The sequence below is a fragment of the Chiloscyllium plagiosum genome, unplaced genomic scaffold (genome assembly GCF_037043375.1).
Source record: "Chiloscyllium plagiosum isolate Xiang-an unplaced genomic scaffold, Cpla_swu_hap1 HiC_scaffold_19, whole genome shotgun sequence".
Taxonomy (NCBI): domain Eukaryota; kingdom Metazoa; phylum Chordata; class Chondrichthyes; order Orectolobiformes; family Hemiscylliidae; genus Chiloscyllium; species Chiloscyllium plagiosum.
The window spans coordinates 44,486,148-44,510,179 of NW_028270157.1; the positions used below are offsets into that span (position 1 = coordinate 44,486,148).

The following is a 24,032-nucleotide window of genomic DNA, read 5'->3' on the forward strand; positions in this document are numbered from 1 at the left end:
TAGGACAATGGTGAGGCCATTTTTTGGAATATCGTATACAATTCTGGTCTCCCTCCTATCAGAAGGATGTTGTGAAACTTGAAAGGGTTCAGAAAAGATTTACAAGGATGTTGCCAAGTTTGAAGGATTTGAGGTATAGGGAGAAGTTGAATAAGCTGGGAGTGTTTTCCCTGGAGTTGAGGGGTGATGTTATAGAGGGGCATGAATAGGTAAGTAGAAAAGTAGGTGCAGGAATCCAGAACCAGAGCGCATAGGTTTAAGGTGAGTGGGGAACAATTTAAAAGGGATCTAAGGGGCAACTTTTACACACAGAAGGTGTTGTGTATATGGAATGAGCTGCCAGAGGAAGCGGTGGAGGATGGTACAATTACAAAATTTAAAAGGCATCTGGATGGGTATATGAGTAGGAAGGGTTTAGAGGGATATGGACCAAGTGCTGGCAAATGGAACTCGATTAGTTTGGGATATCTGATCAGCTTGGGCGTGGTGGACTGAAGGGTCTGTTTCAGTGCTGTACATCTCTATGACTCTAAGATGTATAGATGCTAAGAATTTCCATTGAGAATGTTCTTAAATGATTCCCCACAAGTAAGCTCCAGTTTATAATTCCAACTTACATTATATAACCACTTTCTTATATTTTTGAATGTGCTAAATTGTCAAACTGATTTTTCCAAGTGCATGGCAGAATTATCTATGGAGGTATTCGATAGACCTATTGTGGTGGAAAAACTCATGGCTGTGCTCAAAAAAGCCCCACTCTTCAAGCAAACAAAAGCTGAAATTACAACTACTTTAGACACTTTGATGTTATGGTTTTGAGTGTTTATTGAATTTAAGGCATATGCCTTAATTCATCAGTTTCCTTGTTGGAGGCAGCTATGTGTGTGATATCATTTTCTCTAAAGTAAAACAAGCCTTTCTTAAGAATACAGTAAGTTCCACAATATTTAACATGTTATGAAAGAGATGGTCTGTTCCTTTCCCTCATCTCCTAGCAACATCCCACAAGACAACAGCCCCACTGACTGTCAGTATTTCCATTCAAGTGCCCAGAAAACAGATTTATCAATTTCATAAAGTAAAGAGAAGATTAGATAGAGGTGTCAAAAGCAGAGGTGTCAAAACCATTGATATCAGCATAGCGGGTTTTGTAGTGCAGTGCTAATGTCCCTATTTCTGGACCAGAAAATCTGGGTTTAAGTTCCACTTTAGGACATGATACCACATAGAGGTGTGTCATAACATATCCAAACTGGTGGGTTTAAAATTTATAAATAGATTGTTGAAGTTTCAAAATCTCTCTTAAAATTCAGGATGGACTGATATACCAAACATAGAAGTGCAGGATGTTGATGGTGGGGATTCAATTATGGTAACGCTGTAAAGTGTAAAGGAAGATGGCTAGAATTTCCTGTTTGACATTGTCATCACTCACCACCTGGGTGGCACAAATAGTACTTTCTCCTTATTTGCCCAAGCCTGAATATTGTTCAGGCCATGTCCCACTTAGTCTAGGAACTCCCCACCTTTATTCAGGACACCACCCACGCCCTTCACCTCCTCCACGATTTCCATTCCCCGGCCAGCAGTGCTTTATTTTCACCATGGACATCCAGTCCTTATACACATCCATCCACCATGACGAAGGCCTCCAAGACTTCCATTTCTTCCTCTCACGCCATCCCAATCAGTACTCTCCACTAACACCCTCATCCATCTGGCTGAACTCATCCTCACACTTAACAACTTCTCCTTCCAATCCTCCCACTACCTCCAAAGCAAAGGGGTAGCCATGGGCACTTGCATGGGACCCAGCTATGCCTGCCAATATAACTTCCACAGTTATATTGGCACCACCCCCCACCTGTTCCTCCGCTACATCGATGACTATCGTCACTACCTCGTGCTCCCACGAGGAGGTTGAACAGTTCATCAACCTCGCTAACACCTTTCACCCTGACCTCAAATTCACCTGGACCATCTCGGACACCTCCCTCCCCTTCCTGGATCTCTCCATCTCCATCTCCAGCGACTGACTAACCACAGACATCTATTTCAAGCCCACCGATTCTCACAGCTACCTAGATTACACCTCCTCCCACCCTATCTCCTGTAAAAACGCCATCCCTTATTCCCAATTCCTCCGCCTCTGCTGTATCTATTCCCAGGATGACCAATTCCACCTTAGAAAATCCCAAATGGCCTCCTTTTTCTAAGATTGCAGTTTCCCTTCCCACATGGTCAATGATGACTTCCGGCACATGTCCTCCACTTCCCGCACCACGGCCCTTGAACTCCACCCCTCCCAACGTAACAAGGACAGGACCATGCGGTCCTCACCTTCCACCCCACCAATGTCCGTATACATTGCATCATTCTCCGCCACGTTCGATACCTACAAACAGACCCCACCACCAGATATATTTTTTCCCTTCCCAACCTCATCAGCGTTCCAGAAAGACCATTCGCTTTGTAACTCCCTCACCAGACCCACACAACCACCACTGCCCACACCCCACTCCCGGCACCTTCCCCTGCTACCATAGGAATTGCAAAGCCAGCGCCCACACCACTCCCCTCACCTCCGTCCAAGGCTCCAATGGGTCCTTCTACACTCGACAGAAATTTACCTGTACCTCCATCAATGTCATCTACTGTATCCATTGCACCCGATGTGGTCTCCTCTACATTGGGGAGACAGGACGCCTACTTGCGGACCATTTCAGAGAACATGGGACACCCGCACCAACCAACCCTACCACCCCGTGACTGAACATTTAAACCCCACCTCCCACTCCATTGAGGCCATACAAGTTCTGGGCTTCCTCCATCGCCAAACCCTTACCACCCGATAACTGGAGGAAGAACGCCTCATATTCCACCTTGGGACCCTGCAACCACATGGGATCAATGTGGATTTCACCAGTTTCCTCATTTCCCCTCCGCCCACATTATCCCAGTCCCAAGCCTCCAACTCGCCACTGCCTTCTTGACCTGTCCTTCACCTTTCCCATTTATCCACTCCACCCTCCTCTCCGACCTATCACCTTCCCCCTCCCCTTCATCTACCTATTGCATTCTCAGCGACCTCCCCCCAACCCAACACCCCCCCCCCCCCCCCACCCCCCACACACACACATTTACCTCTCAGCCCTGCGGCTCACAAACGTCATTCCTGATTGAAGGGTTTTTGCCGGAAACATCGATACTCCTGCTCCTAGGATGCTGCCTGATCTGCTGTACTTTTCCAACAAGACACTCTCTATTCCGGTCATGATCTTACTGCACTCAAGAATGCGCTGCTTCAGTGCCTGAGGAGATGCAAATAGAAACTAAACTGTGAGTTTCAGCAAGCAAACCTACTTCTGTACTTGCAATAGATGTAAGACACAGGCCTATGACACAATCCTGAGCAATGTCCTTTGGGCTCCAACAACCACAATTCCCTTCCTGCATTTTAAATTCTGGTGAGTTGCATTGATGAATCAATGCACAATGTTCAACAGTGTTAACTTGTATCTTCACTGAACTACTTTACATTAGTTTACATTAGAGGAAAAGCGCTAGTGAGTCTTCATGAAAAAGAGGTCCTCGTCTGAATAAAAATGCATTATTTTGCATATAAGCAATCAGGTACAAGTTACAGTAGTAAGTTTGACACTGTTCAAAGATTATGAGGAGACCTAAGATCTTTACTCTACAAACTTCTAAACTGTTCTGCCTTTCTTCACTCTTTAACACGCCGGTATGACATTTGCCAGATTCCATGAAGCTTAATGCAGTCTCCAACTTTAACCCTTATAGAACCATAACGTTTATAACATCTCCCCCAAGCTCTGTTCCCATCGTTGACACTTATGCATTCATGCATGTAGTTACATTTACCACCATTTCTCCTCCTGCCTCGAAGACAGACATGCACTCACATAATCTCAATTTAGAGATGCCGATGTTGGACTGGGGTGTACAAAATTAAAAATCACACAACACCAGGTTATAGTCCAACAGATTTAATTGGAAGCACTAGCTTTCGGAGCGCCGCTCCTTCATCAGGTAGTTGTGGAGGACACAATTGTAAGGTACAGAATTTATAGCAAAAGTTTACAGTGTGATGTAACTGAAATTATACATCGAAAAATACCTTGATTGTCTGTTGAGTCTTTCATCTGTTCGAATACCATGATAGTTTTACTTCTTTCATATGTAAATCACAAAACTTTTTTTTTAAATTGCATTCTCAGGTTAACTGTAACAATTGGTGTTAGCTAGACAATATGTTGAATCTCAGACTTCTCAAATTCAACCTGACTGGAGGTTTCATAATCTTCAGAAGGAGTTCACTTTGGACTTGGAAAATTGTTAGGTGTTTGGTTTGAGAGGTGTTGACCTTGATGCTGTTCTTAACCTTCTTTAAGCTGTCTCTTCACTGGAGGACCTTTTATCTCTTAAATGTTCATCAGGGAGGACAACATGCTTGATAAGCCTAGTAGTCAGACATCTGCAGGATGCTTAATCTCCTGATTTTTCTTTCACAGAGGAACACTACTTTGCTGATCAATTAGTTGTCCATAATATTAGCTGGGGGGACTTTTAATCTCATGAATTCCCTTCATTGCCGGCGGCTGCTTTATCGAAACAGGTGTTTTCCTTTTAGCCATATCTTGGATATCTGGGCCCCATAATTGGTCACCTCACTTCAGAGTTGTATGCAACCCATCTTCAGTCTGTTTTGGCAATCTGTGTTGAAGTATGTAAACACTTTAACTTGTAACTGAGGTTATAATGTCTTCATAACCTCCATAGTTTTCTTACTAGTGAACCCAACATGTTCACATCATGCTACTTGAGGATAGCTGATGACGTAACTCTATCACTAATACTGATAATTCTTCCTTAGGAGATAAATAATTGAAATATCCTTCTTGAGCTTGTATTGGTTCCTCATCTGACATCAAGTTTGAATCTGCTATTACAATTTGTTCACCAGGATGTGTTGGTGCCTGAGCAATTTCAGTCAAAGATTGATCAACAAGTTCAAGTAACTTGTAACGCTTATTATTTTCTAGTTGTTCTACGGTTTCTCATAAACTTTCCTAATTCCTGTCATGCTTCAGTGATGATAAAATGGGAGCAATTCTGTTCTGCTAACACAGAGAATCGCAATGTATTCTTCTTATAATGTTCCACAATGCATCCTGGAAGCAATTAAATCTCTAATCATTGTTTCCTTGCTGTTGTTCAACAGTTAAATGTTTTTGGTTCAGTTGTTTGCTGACTGACTTGTCTTTGGACTGACTGACTTCGCATTGGTTGATTTCCTTTTACCTGTTCGCATTTTATTGACCAGTTGAATTCTTTTTGCTATTTCAAGAATGTTGATATTAAAACATCCTTTATGCTCAAGAGTGAGAATCCTTTAATGTCAATTATATATACATTCTTTATGATTGCAAACTCCAGTATGTTACAGAGTTGCTTATAGCATACCTTTAATATTAAGAGATGTTCTACCTCAACCAAGTCATCTTTGTAAACTGTCACTTCTGTTTCTTTGCCCATAGTAAACAATCTAATAAGACACTGTATCACTCTGTATCAAGCTTAAATTAGTTAGACGTCCATTGACATAAACAGGTTCTTTCAAACATGTTGGTTGGCTCTCCAATTTCCCCTGAATGTATCAGGTACCTTTTCTAATGGAGTTAGCTCTACTCAATCAGTAGCAGTTTGACTGTGTGCTCTGTAGCCATGTCCCACATCTAATGATCTTTTAGAAGTTACCTATAGTTTTACAAATATTCTTTTTAAAAATGTTTGGACACTGCGTGTGCCAGTGAGGCTTTCTTGTTCTACAGTTCTGATGTTGAGTCTCAATATCTGCTGTCAGACATACTCTTCATAGTGGCTTCTCACATGTGTCTTTAGGGTTTTTAATATCTTAAGAGGTGAGTGAACTCTCCTTGGCATTGACCTGTTTTGCTTCCAGATTTCTGCTTCACTCACCATCTGTATGCCTTTCTCCAATGTCAAATTTTATTTGAACTGTCTAGCCTAACCTTTGTATCTGCCTTATAAACTGAATATACTCAATATTTTTCCTCTGATTAGGCTGTCCTTCTCCTCTCAGGATTTATTTGTGATTTGTCCATTTTACTGCTTTTAGCACAATCTGGTCAGCTTTCTCCAAAGTCTTATTTCTTTGAACTGTAATAAATCTGACAAAGACCCATCAATAAATTTCAACAAAAAATCTCTCTTGTGAATTCTGGTTTTGAACTCCATAGTTAGTTTTCCACTAATCTGCAGAGATTGTTAATGATACTATCTACGGATTTCCCCCAGATGCTGAACTGTTGCTTTTTCAAGTGTTTTATTTGTTCTCCATTATTAAAAACTTACAAATCACCTTTGAAGTATCTGTACCTTTTATGTCTTGAAGGGTTATAATGTCATCAACTACAGGTCCCATTGAATACAGTATGGTGTTTACTTGTTCAGCTTGTGATTTAATGGTTATCTTGTAAGCAAATCCATATGTTAATATCAATTTTCTCCAAGATGTCCAATCCCGTATTCTATTTGGCTCATCACTGAATTTAAATCTGCCACACAGTATCACTCCTCGTGTTACTTATTCTTACTGCAGATTTAAAAAGCTTTAGGAAGTATTGCATTGCTATCTTATTTCCAAATTTTAAAGGCTTTGAATATTACGGTATCAATGCTGTTTTAATGTCTTTCCCAAGTAGGTTATTAATACTTCAACATAGTAATTTTGTTCTATTTCCTGTTAAAATTTGCATTATAAACTCTGTATTAACTGGTGGTTTACCTGCCTTCTCAGGCTAAAATGGAGGTTTCCTGATTTTTCACAGATATTGTGAGCAATTTCCAACCTTTCATTACCTAAAACACAATGCCCATCCTTTTGCACAACTTGCCCAACTAAAGCTTGGTGCCTGAGGCCTTAATAAATTCTTCACGCTTGAACCATGGTTTAAATTTTGGACCTCCCATTCCCACTCCTGTGGCCTCATTAGTCTTCTTACTACCTTTTTCTGTTAAACTCAGTCACTTTATGCTTCTAAATTGTTCTTTTATTATGTTAATTCTGGCTTTGTGACATTATTGGCACTGCAACCTCTGTTTACGTTATCTCTGTGGCCCTTAATTTCCTTACTGTAGTTATGCCTTGTGCTGTCTGCTTGCAATGATGACAGTGCTCAATGTGAGCTGGAGATAATCATTTTTTACGTTCAAGCTTTCTCAGCCCATTTTGTGCCATTAATTAAAAGGTTTTGCTCTGGCCCAACAGGGAACTTTAACTTTACTCATTTGCTTTCTAGCTGAACTTCGAAATGTGACTGGTCCGACAGAGCTTTGTTTCCCTAATGAGTCAGTAATTGCCAGATATGATGAGCTTCTATTGCCAGGCTTGAAGAAAAATGCTATTGAGTGCAGTTTCTCCCTTCTTGCTCTTTCCACGGGTTTCTCTGTAGGCTGTTTCTCAACGTCATTGCCTTGTGTAATAAGTAATAATGACCACTGTAGCTACCATGAACTGATGTGTGCTGCAATGCTAAACGCTACCAGCTTGTGGTTGAGGTAGTTTGTTGCCAACATTATCTTTCCTTGACTGGATCCAAGGAATTACTTGATTTACTATAGCAATACTGGAAATCAGGTAGTCTCTATTTGCAGCGGAACAACTTTACCAGGAATAATTGATAGCTCAAGCAGGCAAAATGGGAGTTTGATGAATAAAGGTGACCTAATCCAGACCTGAAATAGAAGTGTGGCATTTAGAGAGACCTCAAGTCAGAGTGAGAGAAATCATGCCAAAATGGCACAAATTTTGTCAGATAAACAATATTTAACTACATCTTGATGTACTCAATGGGATTAAAGATCCCAATAACTTACTGGCATTAAAACAAACTAACAGTAAATGGGCCAAGGTTAAACTAGGACACCTTGTAATGTATCTTAACAGAAGAGGCTCTTAGCTTAATCAAGATGTAGTCTGTTGCATTATAGCAATCGGGCATAAGTTACATTAGTTTATTAGACATTGTTACAAAGATTTACAAGTTGGCCTAAGAAATAGCTCTTCATTCTACAAAATCCTGAACTGTTCTACTTTCTCCTCATCCAGGTCCATGTAACATTATCAAATTGGTTGGAGTTTATTGCAGTGTCAAACATTAACCCATTCAGTACAGTTGCCTTTTACAACAGGGCCCTTTATAACATTCAGTGAGGTGTAAAACTCTGCAACCAATGGATGTGGATGACTCCATGGTCAACAAGTTTGGAAGGTGACTAAGTCATACAGTAGTCCCTAATTGTCACACATTACCAGAAAATAACTGCATTGTTGGGATATTTTGATACTATTAAGTAGTTTGAGTTTTGCAATAACTTCCACTGGTGTCAAACACAAATTTCAATTGCAGAATCAGCAAGGGGGAAGCTATTTTTTTTGTGGTGAACTGCTGTCAGTCTCCTGGTCAAAATGGAACAATTGACTGAACATTGTGAATTGCAGTGTTATATGTAATTGAGATGCATTAGATTAAGGTTTACGTAATAGGTCCTGATGACAGAATCTGATCACAAGAAAGATGCTTCAAAGTGATCTACAGTGGCTGACCTACTTTAGGCAAGATTTCTACTTTTAATGCAAAATCTCTGCCATTGTTTTCCTTCCCTTAGTCACCAAAGTTCCTGAACATCTTCTCCTGGATGACAGTCTGACCAACATTCAGTGGCTGGGTAAAATGAGCACGGATAGCCTGGGGGCGTGTAGCGTGAAAGATGAAGCTGAGAAAGAAAACCAAGAGCCTCCACCAGAAAGTGCCACTGTGAGTGCTGTTTATCCATCTCTCTATTCAATCCTGAGGCATTTCGAAAGCTGTATCATCTTAAAGTCTTTATCATTTTGTACCCTTAATTTACATGTAAATATTCAAAGGAAGCATTGGGGCGAGGAAAAATAAATGAGTATTCAAAAAGTGGGTGCTCAGAATGTAAAGGGAGCAGGAGGCAAATATCATTGAACAGATAAGTTTGGAAGGGAGAGAGATGGGATTAGGGCATAATGAATGTGTGATAGTAAGGAATGCACTTGCTGATGCCAGAGGCAGCTGTACTGGTCAACTCAGTTATACAAACTAAGAAATCAGAATTCTTTGTACTGAGTACTGGAGACTGGAAGCTGGGCAAAGAGGCAAGGCAGTTAGCTAAGGCAGGAACTATAGTCTGTTCTTGTTTTCTTGCATAATCTTGGAGTAATATCAAGAAATTGTAGAATGTTAAAACTTGAGTCAGTTGTACCTGATCAAGCACTGAATGGACCAAATATATTGAAGCATTATTCAATATTTTTGGAATTGAAGGATGAATAGAATGTGGTGAATAATTTATTTGAAAGAAGAGATGCTGGATTAGTGTAGCAGGTTTTACAAATGTTCTGCTTATCTTTGTTTTGAGTGGGGCCACTTTTGCTTGGTTTAACTGAAATTGAGGAAAGTAAATTTGCCCTGTATGAAAGTAGCTTACACCATCAGGTGCTGGGGCAGACTAAAAGACCTCTCATGAATCCATTCCTACTGTAGCTGTCCAAGAACTTACCTGACTAACATTAGAATTCAGTAGTGTAAAAGACCTTAGGTGAATCTGCTATGTCACCTAGCATACATCATTCAAAAAGGTGCTTTAGTTATATTTTCCACAGTATTTTGTTTTGTTTACTTTGGACTCTCTCCTTAATACAGCCAGAGTCTGTTCACGAAAGGCCTCCATACTCCTACATGGCCATGATTCAGTTTGCAATAAACAGTACCCAGAGCAAGAGGATGACCCTGAAGGAAATCTACACCTGGATTGAGGATCATTTCCCCTACTTCAAGCATGTGGCCAAACCAGGTTGGAAGGTAATATGAAAATATCTATGTTCTTTGTGATAGTGCTGTAAAGATTGCCACTGAACTTTGGATCACTAATGTATCACAGGATGGAGGGAGTCCAACTCAGTTCCTGATTTGAGCTGTGTAGGGCACAGGCTGCCGAACATCTTTATGGGGAGGTTGAGAGCAAAGAACATTTGTCTCTCGTCATGGCAGAACCTTGCACTTCCCAAGGAGTTGGAGAATATCTGCGTCCAGATGGATTTGTTGTCATGCAAACAAATATGAAAAGTATAAACTTATTAAACAGGTGGAGGAGTAAATCAAATGGCCATTCAGGGCTGCTGTGGCATTCTACAAAATCATGGTAGACCATCACCATAACTAACTTTACTGACTGATCCCATGTCCATTAGAAATGAAACAATTTTCAATCGCAATGTTGAGTAAAATCAACAATTTGAGCATCTACAGACCTCTACAGTAGAGAATTGCAATGATTCTGGACAAACACTTTTCTCCAGGACCATTTATTTTGAGACTGTCCCTAGTTCAGAATCTCAAGTGTTTCAATGAAATAACCTTCCATTTTTATCAACTCTGGGAAGTTTTACTCAATCCCTCCTCAAAGACAAACAACTCAATTAATGGAACAACTTTTGCTGCAGCCCCTCCAAAGCTTCCTTGATTACAAAAAATAAAACTGTACATTGTTCTCTGAATTTGTTATTGAGATTGTAGCAAAAATCCATTTCTTTTGTACTCGAGCACACTTGCAATAAAAGCTGGGGAACTATTTCCTTCCTAATTGCTTTCAGTACTTGCATGTTACTATTGTATGTTAGAAGACATGCCTTCAATATTTAATCGTTTCTCACCATTTAAACATAATCTTTTTCTATTTTACTGCTAATGTGGTTGTGTTACACAGAAAATGTAATTTAATAATCAGAAAGGCATGCTGAATTTAACTTGTACATTTAACAGAAAACAATACATAGGATGGAGAAAGTTTATCACATTGCTAAGTCTATATAGTGTGCCTCCTCTTCAAAGCTGTGATTAAATTGTCCTCTGATTTTATTGTTTGTAGTTAACATATTGGAAGGTGTACCTTAATGACTTATATGTAATTGCAACTGGCAATTATTTTCAGTATTCTAGTGTGGTGCATGAGCATCGCTGCACGGTCAGTGTTTGTTGCACATCCCTAATTACCCTCAAGAGGGAAGCGGTGAGTTGCCTTCTTGAATTGTGCAATTCATTTAGTGTTGGGGTATCCACAGTATTGTTAGGGAGAGAGTTCCAGGATTTTGACCCAGCAACAAAGAAGTAACTGTCATATAGTGTCAAGTCAGGATGGTTTATGGTTTGGAGGAAGCTTGCAAGCATCGGTGCCCCCATGCATCTGCTGCTCTTGTGTGTTGATCTAAGTAGTGGAGGTTGCAGTTTTGGAACCTACACTTGGTGAGTTGTTGCAGTACATAGGTTGGATTCACACTGCTCCGATTCTCGAAGGAAGTGAATCTTTAAGTTGGTGGATGGGATGTCAATCAAGTGGGCTACTTTGACCTTGATGGTGTTGAGCTTTTTGAACATTGTTTGAGCTGCACTCACCCAGGCAAGTGGAGAGTATTCTGTTACACTCTTAATACATGCCTTCTAGATGTTGGACAGGCTTTAGGGATTCTGAGATGAGTAACTTGTTTTAGAATACACAGCTGTTGTATCCACAATATTTTTATGACTGGCCCAGATTCATTTCTGGTTAACTTCTGGTCAAGAAGTTGCCAATTCACCAGTCTCATGTCGTTATCCTGAATGGCAGAATGGTTCTTTTAGCTAAACTGACCGAGATGAAGGGCTCCCAATGGACATTTGCCTAACCTCTGCTTTGTGCTTTCCTCTGATGTGTTGCGAGCAATACAATTTATGCACCGCTGATTTAGGAGTCCTGAATTTTCTGGGGATATGAAATTAAATTAACAAATTTATTCAACCTGGCTTTAATAAGGGCTTGAAATCTATATGTTTCCATTTTGAAGATATTGGTTAAATGTACTGTCAGGCCTGAAATGTAAAAACTAAAAATGTGGGATACTCTCAGGTTAGCACTTGATATATGCTTTACCACCTGACTAAAATAAAACAAAATGGTCACTTTTTAATCTGCTTATACTGCTTACAGTTAATTCCAAAAAGCTATAACACAAATTGCAAAGGCCACATCATTCCTGGGTAATTACGTGTGACTGTTGCTAGAGGAAGAATTATGTTGGTTGATTTTTTAAAAATTTAACATACCTTTTGTTGTGCTTGAAACAATTTTTTTTTTAAATCAAGAAGCTACTTTCTTAATGCCAACTTTTATTAATGCATCTATGAAGCACTTTGGGACATTTTGCTATGTTATAAGTGCTATATAAATGCAAATTGTTGTTTTTCACTATTTACCAATGAGCACTTCAAAGTTAACAAACATCATTTTCATAATAGCTAACTTGTGTGTCCTTCTCTCAGAACTCTATTCGGCACAATCTGTCTCTTCATGATATGTTCATACGTCAAACGTCTCATAATGGCAAGATATCACACTGGACAATCCGTGCTGAAGCCAACCGCTTCTTGACATTGGACCAGGTTGTTAAGGTGTGTTCTCTGTGTAATTTCTAAGAAATAAACCTTTTGTGCAGGTGTATGGTTTCTAGTTGAGAGCTGGCTAAGTATCAGATTATCTCAACATTCTGATTGAGTTATCCTAGATAGTCACTTCACAGTCTGTTTAATTATTTTGTTCTATATTCTATGTCGAAGTCAAAGAAATTGTTTCACCATGTTAAATAGTAATAGCTAATTTATATCTGGAGGTTTTCTCTATTATCTTGCAGAGACGAGCTGAACGGTTTCTTCCTTTTGAATTTTGATCTGCAGTTAATATTAAAATTCAAAGTAGAAGCTAATTGCATTGCAATAGAAGGGGAAAAAAGTGGTTGACCTAAAGAAATATTCGGTAATTAATATACATATGTGAGCCAGGTTTACCTATCCAAACACAGATCAAATATGACTTTATAACCAGGATTGTTTGGCTGGAATTCCAACTCCAGCTTCTTTGCAAAAGTATTGGCATTTTATTATTGTCTAATGTTTTAGGCAAATAATACCTGTAAACCAAACATTCAGTGCTGTTGGTAAACTAGGTTACTCCATCCATGTTCCTGTCATATCAACTTGTGCTCCATAATTCTGGAATTTAGTATTTCAGATTTGTTATCATTGAGGCTTTGCATGAATATCATGTGACAGGCACAGGCAAAACAAAGATTGAGCACTGAAGGAGACCATTCCCTCCCTAACGCCACTGTGCGTCAACCTACAGCATGTGGACTTCAGTGATTTAAGATGTCAGCTCACCACCATCTTATCAAGGGTAGCTAGAAATGGACAATAAATGCTAGCTAGCCAGTGATGCCCACGTCCCATGAGCGAATATTTTTAAAAATCAGTCTGTCATGTCCATGTATCTCTCTGCAACAGCAAGTTAACTAGTACCTCTCCTCTGCCCTTTCTCTGTTGTCCAGTAAATATTTTCCCTTCAAATGCTTTTGAAGCCTGTAATTAAACCTTCAACAATCTCTCTCAGGTACTCCATTCCCGATTCTAGCTACTTGCTATGCGAAGATTTTTCCTGATATCGCCAATGGTTCTTTTGCCAAACACTTTAAGTCGATGACAGCTTAAAGGTGTGCCCTGCAGTTCTCAACCCTTTGAGCATTGGGAACAGCTTCTCTCTATCTGTTCAGTCCAGATCCCTTCATGATTTTGAACACCTCTATCAAATCCCCTTAATCTGCTCGAATTAAAACAACCTCAGGCTCTTCAATCTATTGAAGTAACTGAAGTTCTTCATCCATGGGACTATTTTCATAAGTGTCTATGGTTTTTACCTACAGAATAACAGTAATTACATTTAAAAGGACATTCACTAGCTGTAAGGCAATAAGAATGTCCTGAGCACTTGAAAAGATTTGTATATCAGTTCTTCTTGATGCTCTTACAGGAAGAGATAGTTGTATGAATGCTGCGTTTATTGAACTCAGTAAAAATACCCAGTTGCTGGGAGGCACTTTATTCCAACATGATGTGAACGTTTTTAAACAATTTATACATGCATTTTAACCTTCAAAACTTCTCATTCTTGATTGACATTTCATGCAGTCATCGGATTACAGCCCAACTGACCAAACCCATTGGATCCAAGCAGTGCCTGTGCTGGTCTGTCAACAAGTAAGACCTATCTTCTCTTGGCAGCATCTTGTCACCTTTTTGTGTTGATCTCTGTTTAGCTGGCAGGGAGAAGGAGATATTACTATTGTTGATATTTGAACCAGGACATCTATAATCTCAGCTATTATTTCTCTTTGTTGGCAGAATCCCATATTTAAAACTGAATGCATTAATTAATTTTCTTGGTCTCTGTTCCACTGTTGCTTTGAACAATGCTTTACCTATGCTTTATAGGTAAATATTGACTTCATAATCAGGATTGTTTTGCTTGTTTTTTGATTCTTGATTTCTCTGGGAAGCACTAATGGCATATGATTGTATTAATAAGACCACAGGACCATGACTGCAAATGGGTGGAAAAGAATCAAAGAAAAAGGGAATTAACAGGGAAACTAAGTGAATAAAAAGAGAAGGGAAATAACGGATTAAAATATTCCAAAGTAAGACAAGTGAAATTATATCTTATGGAAAGGACCCAGAGAGCAAGAAGGAAATATCGCAGAGGGTGTGAATCAAGAAAGCAAAAATAATGTTAAGCAAGGAAAAATATTTGGAACATTCCTTGTGTTACATTTCATACATTAAAGGGAACATACTGGCTAATGGACGTTTGATGAATTACTGCATGTAAATTGAAGACTGTGCAATATTATAAAATGAATTAATCAGAGGTACCTAAACCATGGATTCAGCTATTAGTGTTCAGTAACATCAAATATTTATAGTTTTAAAAGGGTTTCTGTGTCATTGTATGTCATCTGCCTCTGCAGAAGCAATGTGCAGTGTTTACTAATCTTGTGTTTATGAAAATATGCATGATTTAATATTTTTTGGTTTAATCTGTTTAATTTTAGCAACAAAAGCGAACTGGTACCACTGAGCTACCAAAGAGTAATGTTGCTACCAGCACAGGTATGTGAAAAAGTAGCAGTTCTGATAAATGTGAACTTAAATTTTGAAATGTTTTGGTTTCAGTGTTATGTTGTAAGCTTATATTTGAGAAAGTTCATGCAGCTGCTGAAGAGATAGGATCATCTGACATTAGCCCCATGCCATATTTGGTACTGATTCACTCTGTATTAAAGAGATGAATCGTTTTTCCACAACCTAATTTTATTTGGTTTTGTCACACACCCATGTAAGGTGAAAATCCTACAGAACACACCAACCTATTTTAAGGGGTCTGTTTTCTGTTGTAATTTTTTTTTATCAACCTGATCAAACATATCTCCAGGCAGATGGAACTTGAATCTAGACCTTCTGACCCAAAGGCAGGGACACTACCACGGTACCTTGGTTTTCCATTGTAAATGTACCTAGGATTGAATAATGTCTTGTTTAATTATTGCTTTAGTATTTAAATGATTGATCTGCTTCCCTCAAGTCGATTGTTCACCTACTCCTCATTCCAACTCTGTTATTCTAGATGTTAAGCATTTCCAGTATGACCTCAAACCACCTAATTTGAATTAAGTTTCAACAAATATTTATAGATTTTTGGATTTAAATCATGTCCCCATCCCAGTGCTGCAATTTTCAGTTTGACTATATCATTTCAATGATCATATTCAGTTCCTCACACTTTTAAGCTCAGTTGCTGCTTCCATTGTTATTTTCTGATTTAGAGCTGAATTAGATCAAATCCCATAATCTTTAACACTAGAGCAGAGATGGTGAGTCACACTTTAATAGGCCTATTTGATAAATTGTTTTCATGACTTTTTTGTACAGAAGTTAATCTGAGAAAGATGAAACCATTGCTGCCACGGACTGACTCCTACCTGGTACCCATTCAGTTGCCGGTCAGCTCCTCCCTCATCCTACAGCCATCTCCTCACATCACCCTACCAACAATCCAGGGGCACCGTTCTTCAACTAGCAGCAGTAGTGAGTTGGCTAGGAAGCGCAAGCGTGTTCGGATTGCACCAAAGGTAATGTTCTTTCTAATGTGGTTCATTCCTCTGGGGCACTCAAACAGTCATCAGGTCAGCCAAAGCACTCCTACAAATGTCTGGTTGGATTAGGTTTTTTATCATCCTAAAATTAGCTCCAGGGATCAGCTAACTCTGACAGACTGCTGTACACATTTATAGCTGTACCTGTTAAGACATTCTGTAATATTAAACTCTAAGCATCTTTTAGCCACTTCAGCTTCATAGCCAACTTTCCAAACGGAGTGAAATATTCTTCAACTCTGTGCACTTAGACATGTTAAATTAAGGTTTTTACTTGAATCTAATATCACAGTGGAATCTCCCTTGAACTATGATTTCTTTTTCCTTTACTTTAAGCGTTTCTCTTACCATGTAATATTTTCTTAACCCTCTCCTTCTGCTCTGCCTATCTTTCTCTCTCCCTCCCTCTCTCTCTCTCTCTCCCCCCTCTACCTCTCCTCTTGCTGTCGCACACACACTGTCACCTCTCGCTTGTCTGTTTCCCATTAACCCACCTCAGTGTTGATTTTTATCTGATTATACATGTGAAGTGTGCTGAAATCTCCAACCATTTCTTGACATCCTATGGAGTGATTCAGACTGGTATCTGTGATGCTGGAAGCATTGGAGAATGCCTCAATGGATCATCCATTCAAGACTTCTGACTAAAGATTGCTACGAATAGTTCAGCCTTACCTTTTGCACTGATTTGTTTGGCTCTTGCAACATTGAGAATGAGGCTATTTTTGCAGCCTCTTCCACTAATGAGTTGGTTAGTCGTCCACCACCAATCACAACTGGATGTAGCAGGGCGGTCGAGCTTGGATCTGCTCCATTGTTTGTGGATTGCTTAGTTCTGTCTATCACTAGCTGCTTATGCTGTTGGCATGCAAATAGGTGTAGTGGACAGCGAAGAAGGTTACCTCCGAGCACAACGGGATCTTGATCAGATTTGTCAGTGGGCTTAGGAGTGGCAGATGGAGTTTAATTTAGATAAATATGAGGTGCTGCATTTCGGAAAGGCAAATCAGGGCAGGACTTATACATTTAATGGTAGGGTCCTGGGGAGTGTTGCTGAACAAAGAGTCCTCGGCGTGCAGGTTGAAAGTTTTTGAAAGTGAAGTTGTAGCTAGATAGGATAATGAAGAAGGTGTTTGGTATGCTTTCCTTTATTGATCAGAACATCGAGTATAGGAGTTGGGAGGTCACGTAGTGGCTGTACAGGACATTGTTTCGGCCATTTTGGAGTATTGCATGCAATTCTGGTCTCCTTCCTATCGGAAGGATGTTGTGAAACTTGAAAGGATTAAGAAAAGATTTATGAGGATGTTGCCAGAGTTGGAGTCTTTGAGCTATAGGGAGAGGCTGAATAGGCTGGGGCCGGAGGCTGAAGAGGTGATCTTATAGAGATTTACAAAATCATCAGGGCAAGGATAGGGTAAATAAGCAACATCCTTTCCCTGGGGTGGGGGAGTCCAAAACTAGGGGGCATAGGTTTAAGGTGAGAGGGGCAAGATATAAAAGGGAACTGAGGGGCAACTTTCTCACGCAGAGCATGGTGCATGGACGGAATGAGCTGCCAGAGGAAGTGGTGAAGGCTGGTACAATTACAACATTTAAAACGCATCGGAATGGGTATACAAATAGGAAGGGTTTAGGATGGGCCAAATGCTGGCAAATGGGACTAGATTAATTTAGGATATTTCATTGGAATGGATGAATTGGACCTAAGAGTCTGTTTCTATGCTGTATATCTCTATAACTCTGTTTATTTACATTAAAAATAAAAATGTTAAGCAAAGTTTTACTTTTCAGAAGATGTAACACTGCCCTTGAACATGGATGATTTCAAAATATTTAGTCTTTTTTGTGCTTTCTTTTTAAGGTTCCAAATGAGAGTCTGAGTTGTAATCATCCTGCAACCTCAATAAAGAATACTGAGAAACTGACGCTGATTCCACCAATCCCTCCAGTTACTGATATCCATGAGAATTCTGCAGCAGCAAAACCCTATGAGGTCTCCAAGGAGAGCAGTTCCAGGCGAAAGCAGAGACATGTTCTTCAGCCTGTGGAGGAACCTGTTCTTCTGTTCCCAGAAGCCAGTGAGTCCATGGCAGAGAGTGGACTAGATTTGGGTTTTGTGTCTGGTTTCAATGAGTCTAGAACCTTGGACCAGTGCTCAGATTTTACAAGCACCACAATAGACTATAACTTCAAAACACCCATTAAAGAGAAGCCCCATGATCTACCTTCCTCATCAACCCCCAGTAAAGGCACCAGTGAGAGCTCTCCAGTTAATGTAGCAAACAGCTGGAAGATTGCACTGACCCCTTTGAAAAAAGACGACAACCTATTTGAGTTCAGTCCTGTGAGGACACCATGTGGTTCCTTCCTAACACCCTTGCGTAATAACACAGGATACCTGAGTTTTAGTAGTACACCATTTAAGGACTTTGCTCTCTTTGAGTCACCACGAGAACTCTTGAACTCACCAGTTAAGGATCTTGTGTCTGACACAGGATTCTCCCCTCTTTCAGAGGGCAATTCTGGAAGGTGTTCTCGAGAACTTCAGATAAATGCAAACACCAAAGCTTTGACTGAAGGCTTGGTCTTAGACACCCTCAATGACAGTCTTAGTAAAATATTACTGGACATTAGCTTCACTGGCCTGGAGGATGAGGATTACGAACTTGGGAATATGAGCTGGTCAACACTAATTCCAGAACTGAGATAATTCATTTTGTGAGGAAAGGAGTTTTGCTGCTTAAATTATTTTTATTCTTGATGTTAATACCATTTCATGTTCAAACTGGTGTAGCTATCGAGTCAGAATTAGAAATACCTTCTTGGACTAAACCCTTTGACAAAATTTCAGGTTATCTTTGAAGTCATCAATTCCTTGTGTCTATATCTATAGGTATTTAGTTCCTCACCCAACTGGACTGTGCTTACTGTAACTGGATTAATCACTGTTCATACGTACAATCCTTTGCACGTGTCTGTGAGTGTCTGCCATACTGTGTATTGATTGTGTGTGTGTGTGTGTGTGTGTGTGTGTGTGTGTGTGTGTGTGTGAGAGAGAGAGAGAGAGAGAGTTTGCGCGCGCGTGCGTGCACATACTGTCTTTGCTGCTGCTTTATCTTCCTGGATACAGGACATTCGGCCACTTTTAAAGGCCTTGAGATCTCCCTAGCACTGCATTTCTGATGATAGTCAGCAGATTTCTTGATTCTGACTACAGATTTTCTTATTTCTTGGTGTCTCCTCAGGGAATGTCAGAAAGTTTTGTATATTGTACTTGTAAATATATTTTTAAAAATGTAAAGAGAGAAATATGAAGGGGAATACAAGCCTTGTAATGCTTAGGGAGAGGAGAATGTGACTTTCTTAATTTCAGTGAAGGTCTAATCTTAACTGAAGCTTGTTGTCTAGTTAATAAGATGAGATAATGCAGGCAAGTCATAGTTGATCAGTGTTGATTTAAATTGTCCACCTTTGATGTATCTTCGCAATTGACATTAATATTTGCATTGCATACAGCAGCTGGCAACATTCAGTTCCAGCCCAAGAGTTTTTAATAGAAAACGTTGGAAATTAGTCAGTATCTGACTAGTTAACAATTTGGGTGTAATCAGAACTGCCAAAGATGCAAAATTTTTCCAGATTTTTCATTATTTCAGATTTCTAATGCTTGCAATTTGTTTTTCCTTCATGTACTCTAATTTCCAGGAAGAAAGCAACACTTTGTACCTCTATCAGCTTTATTTTTCTTGACTGATACCTGTCACTAGATCAAGCCCCTTCTCCCTGACCAGTGAATCCACATTCTTCTGTGTATTGCTATGTAGCTTGCAAATCATCTTGTTATAAATATTGAAGTATTCACTTAAATGTGCGAAGTTTGGGTTTGGTGTTCAAAACGTATGATGTATTTCAGATTAAATGTGATACTGATACTGAATGTGAACGGTCCCTTTCTGTGACATACTTTTTAAAAAGATGAATAACAGAACAGAATTCTAAAATTCAGCATAAAGGCTCTACAATAACAGCTACAAATAGTCCTTGAGGTGGGAATTTGGAATCTACACTATACTGCAGTTTTAAACTTGAGCTTGAGCTTGCATCCTTGTGTTTCCAAGTTACTTGCTGTTGACTTCCTACTTTAGCAAATACGAAAATTCTCTCTCAGCTCAGGCCCTTCACTGTTCATCAATCATATATCTGTAGTCCACTTTCAACCAGTTGATGGTTTATCACATAAATTAATTTAGTGGTTTGGCATCCTTCTTTCGGAAACACCAATGGTACTACCTTCATTAACTATTCTTTGACAGATTTTTTACTCATCAATCAATGTTAGGTTTGAGACTTAACAATTAATCCAGCATCAACTGCTGTTTGCAGAACTGAGTTCCAAAGTTCTACCACTTTCTTCTTCTAAATTCACTTCTGAAAAGTCTGTCTCTAAACTTTAGACTATGGTTCCTATCCTAGATTCCCCAATGACCAAAATTGTTTATCTATTGTTATCTATTCCCTTTAATATTTTGAAAACATCAATCAGATCACCCATTCAGTTCTTCTGGGATTTGGAGACTAATTTGTGCAATCTTTCCTCATAATGTAACTTTCCAGTAGCATTCCAAAACTTTATGCTGCATCACTCTAAGTGCTACATATCATGACTGTGGTGTAACCAGAAAATTGCACAGCTGAAGAACTCTGTATTCTAATATATTTTTATTTTCTTGGCAATTATTTTCTGCACATTTTGCATTCTGCTTGATATTTTATGTATTTGTTGCTCATTATAAATCTCTTATTTACATTTTAATCAGAATTTTATTTTAATCATTGATTTGGATACCCTTTCTTTCTCTCATGGGTATAATATCTTAACTGTGCCATCACTTTGCATGCATTTCATTGTTCATTAAAAGGTTTATTTATACCAATAGTTGCTTCCTATCTCCTGAGCCAGCTCACTTAAATTAGTCCTCTTCACTTTGACTATTCACTTGATTCAAAAAACAAAATACTGCAAATGCTGGAAACGAGAAATAAGAACAAAACATCTTCGGAGAGAGGAGCAGATTTAAACGGCAAGATTTTACCAACACACCTGATCGCCACCTCAATCAGAATTGCATTCGTAGGTAGGTGATGGAACCTTTCTCCTAATTTTATGGGTGACAGCTCATAAGTAGTTGCTGCAGCCTAATTGGAGTCACAACAGCTCAGCACCACAATCAGGAATAGTGGCCAAAGAAGAGGCAACACAGGAGTCTTGCAGCATTGAGGAGGTACTTTGAAAAGTAGTTTTAAAAGTGTTGAATGATTCGAGGAAACCCCTTTGAGGAAATAGTGGGGACTGTGCATGGCCCTCTCTAAGGTTCTGTAGAACAATCCCACCAGGCCAGCACTGGGTGGCTGCCTCCAGTCAGCTAGAAATAGCCTATACTTATTCAAATTGGCTTCCCTCCTTGTAGCTGGGAAACCAATCTGCAGGAGCTCCCTATGATTTCACCAAATTCCACACTTTGATTTTATGTTTCTCATCTGTAGTTAGATAACTGAAGTTCCTAACCATTACTACTCTTAATATTTTTAACTTTCCTGAAATTTACTGCAGATTTACTCCTCTATCTCTTTCCTAATACCAAGTGTTCTATAATATACACCCAAAAAATGTTTTAAATCATCTAGCACATTATCCTTCCCAGAACTACAACACTTTATAGTAGTACCATTTCTGCCATCCTGTATTTTTTCCATTTCAATCCCTCCTGAATACATGAAATGGTCATATGCAGGTTTTCTTATGAAAGAGAGACCAGGAACTTACTGTGCAGCAAGCTTCACTTTTATAGCTGGAATGTGAAGCTTCCAATTTCCTTCTTAATTGAGCAAAGTTTCCATATTGCCACTCATCATATGTCTATCTGGCCAGTTATGCATGGAGTTTACCAATCTTATTTCTCAACCCCTGCATTTATGTAATCCTGCATCAGTCTAGTTTGCATTTCTCTCCTGTTTGATTCCAGTTTTCTGAATTATGGTCTATTTTTAATGCTGCTTGTTTTTACCAGTTGTCAACGCTTCTTGTTTCTTTGACACTTTGCCATGATTTCCCTTTTCCTGTCCATAAAGTTTAGAACTTACCCCACAACACAAACTAACCTTCCTTTTGTGGACATTTATCTCAGCCCTGATCAGATGCAACCTGTGTGTTTTTGCAAAACCCTCCTGTATCTAAATGGGTCTCGATGCTTTGGGAATCTGAAGCCCTCCCTTCCTTCTGCATCATTTCACAGTAGCTCTATCTTGCCCTTTTCAATATATGCTACTGCATGCTTCTGATTCTATTAAAAACTCTGTCAGTAAATCTGCAATTATTTTCAGTTAAGTCTTGATCTCACTTCTTTCAAGCAAGGTCTGTGGATAAAAGATTATCTCATACCCTTGAAAAAAATCTAATATTTTACTGTGCATAGGCTGTCAGGGTGAGATGTTTCTGAAAAAGTCCACATTCTAGTGTGATGTTCATTAATGTTAGGCTAAGTATTCTACATCTCTTGTTGCTCTATCATAACACCGCTTGAAGATGCTTTCATTTACATTCTTTCCTTTGAGGAAACTTTGGCCTGTGCATCAAGAGGCAGTTTGAAATTCCTGGGAAGAATGGTTTTCCCTGCACAAACTATTGGAAGGGTGTTAGCTGTAGGTTGAATTTGCTGATTATCTGTGCATTCTCTAATGCTTAGCCAGTAAGATTTTTCTTTTCATAAATTGGGACATTCCTATGCAGTCAAGCAATGGGCTTCCCTTTCGTAGAAGGACTTATTAAAATGCTTAACCAGGCAACTGGTTAAGAGGAGCATTTAGTTCTTGCCAAAGCGATTCCGTTACAATGATGCTAGTAGAAATGATTAACTGACAGGACAGTTTGTAATCTTTGCATTTTTTCTTATACCACGTATTGTGCTTTGGAGGCTCTTCAATACAATGTTTGGCATGAAGTTTTTTTTTGTCTTTGTGATGCAATCATGATAGTGACATCAGGATCAAAACCACTTTGAAATTGTTATAGGTTGCATCAACAAACAAGACTGTTGGCTCATCCTGTACTCCTTACTGCTGTCAATCAGAGATTAAATGGTCTCTGTGCTTAACCACAGAAATCATATTTTCAAAGGACAGCGTTAACTATGTTTTTTTAAAAACGAGTTGTGATCTGCTTCTACTTTGCATCCCAAAAAGGGGCCTATTAGTGTACCACTGAAACTCATTTCTCTGACTCCATGCAAATCTGAATTTTAATGGCTATTAGTTTGGCTGCCAAACATCTACACAGCTGAGTCACTAGATCATGCAACAGCAACGATAGTTGTAAATTATGAACAATACAGTTTTTCCACCTTGCAGTTCATGTAAATACATTTCAGAATAACCTACTTGTAAATGTTCAGATTCTCTTAATGCACCTTAATAAAATGAATACAATCTGTGCCTCAGATATGCAATCTCAATATAAGCAGCACATTGTGAAACTGTGTGTACTTGGTATATTGTCTGCTGTACAGCGATCAAATGTCAATAAATAAAAACTTCACTTGAATTATAGTACGTTTTATAGTACTTGATTTATCTAGTATCCACTTTTATCTAGTACTTGATTTGGTTCGTTTTGTAACTACATTGCACTGCGCCTTTTTACATCATGAAAGTTCTGTAATTTTCATTCTCCAATATATGAATGCTATTTCCAGTAGGATTTCACTTCTGTCGTCTGGAATGATATTGTATAAGAGAACAGAAATGCCTTCAAAACATTTGCGGTGAAATTAATATCTTTATTGCAACAGTACTCCTTCAGATACAGGATGTCTGGTTATTT

At 39.1% G+C, this 24,032-nt stretch overlaps 1 protein-coding gene across 4 annotated transcripts in view; it reads left to right on the forward strand.

The window, feature by feature from the left end:
- foxm1 (forkhead box M1) overlaps positions 1 to 23,752 on the forward strand; it is a 35,267-nt gene extending 11,515 nt beyond the window's left edge. For all 4 annotated transcript variants that reach the window (XM_043709404.2, XM_087997277.1, XM_043709406.2 and 1 more), the window contains exons 3-9: positions 8,719 to 8,867; positions 9,780 to 9,938; positions 12,432 to 12,560; positions 14,130 to 14,198; positions 15,053 to 15,110; positions 15,930 to 16,129; positions 18,018 to 23,752. In XM_043709404.2, the coding sequence (XP_043565339.2) occupies positions 8,719 to 8,867; positions 9,780 to 9,938; positions 12,432 to 12,560; positions 14,130 to 14,198; positions 15,053 to 15,110; positions 15,930 to 16,129; positions 18,018 to 18,866 (1,613 nt within the window). In that variant the 3' untranslated portion in view covers positions 18,867 to 23,752. The remainder of the gene's footprint in view (positions 1 to 8,718; positions 8,868 to 9,779; positions 9,939 to 12,431; positions 12,561 to 14,129; positions 14,199 to 15,052; positions 15,111 to 15,929; positions 16,130 to 18,017) is intronic.
- The last annotated feature ends 280 nt before the right edge of the window (positions 23,753 to 24,032 follow it).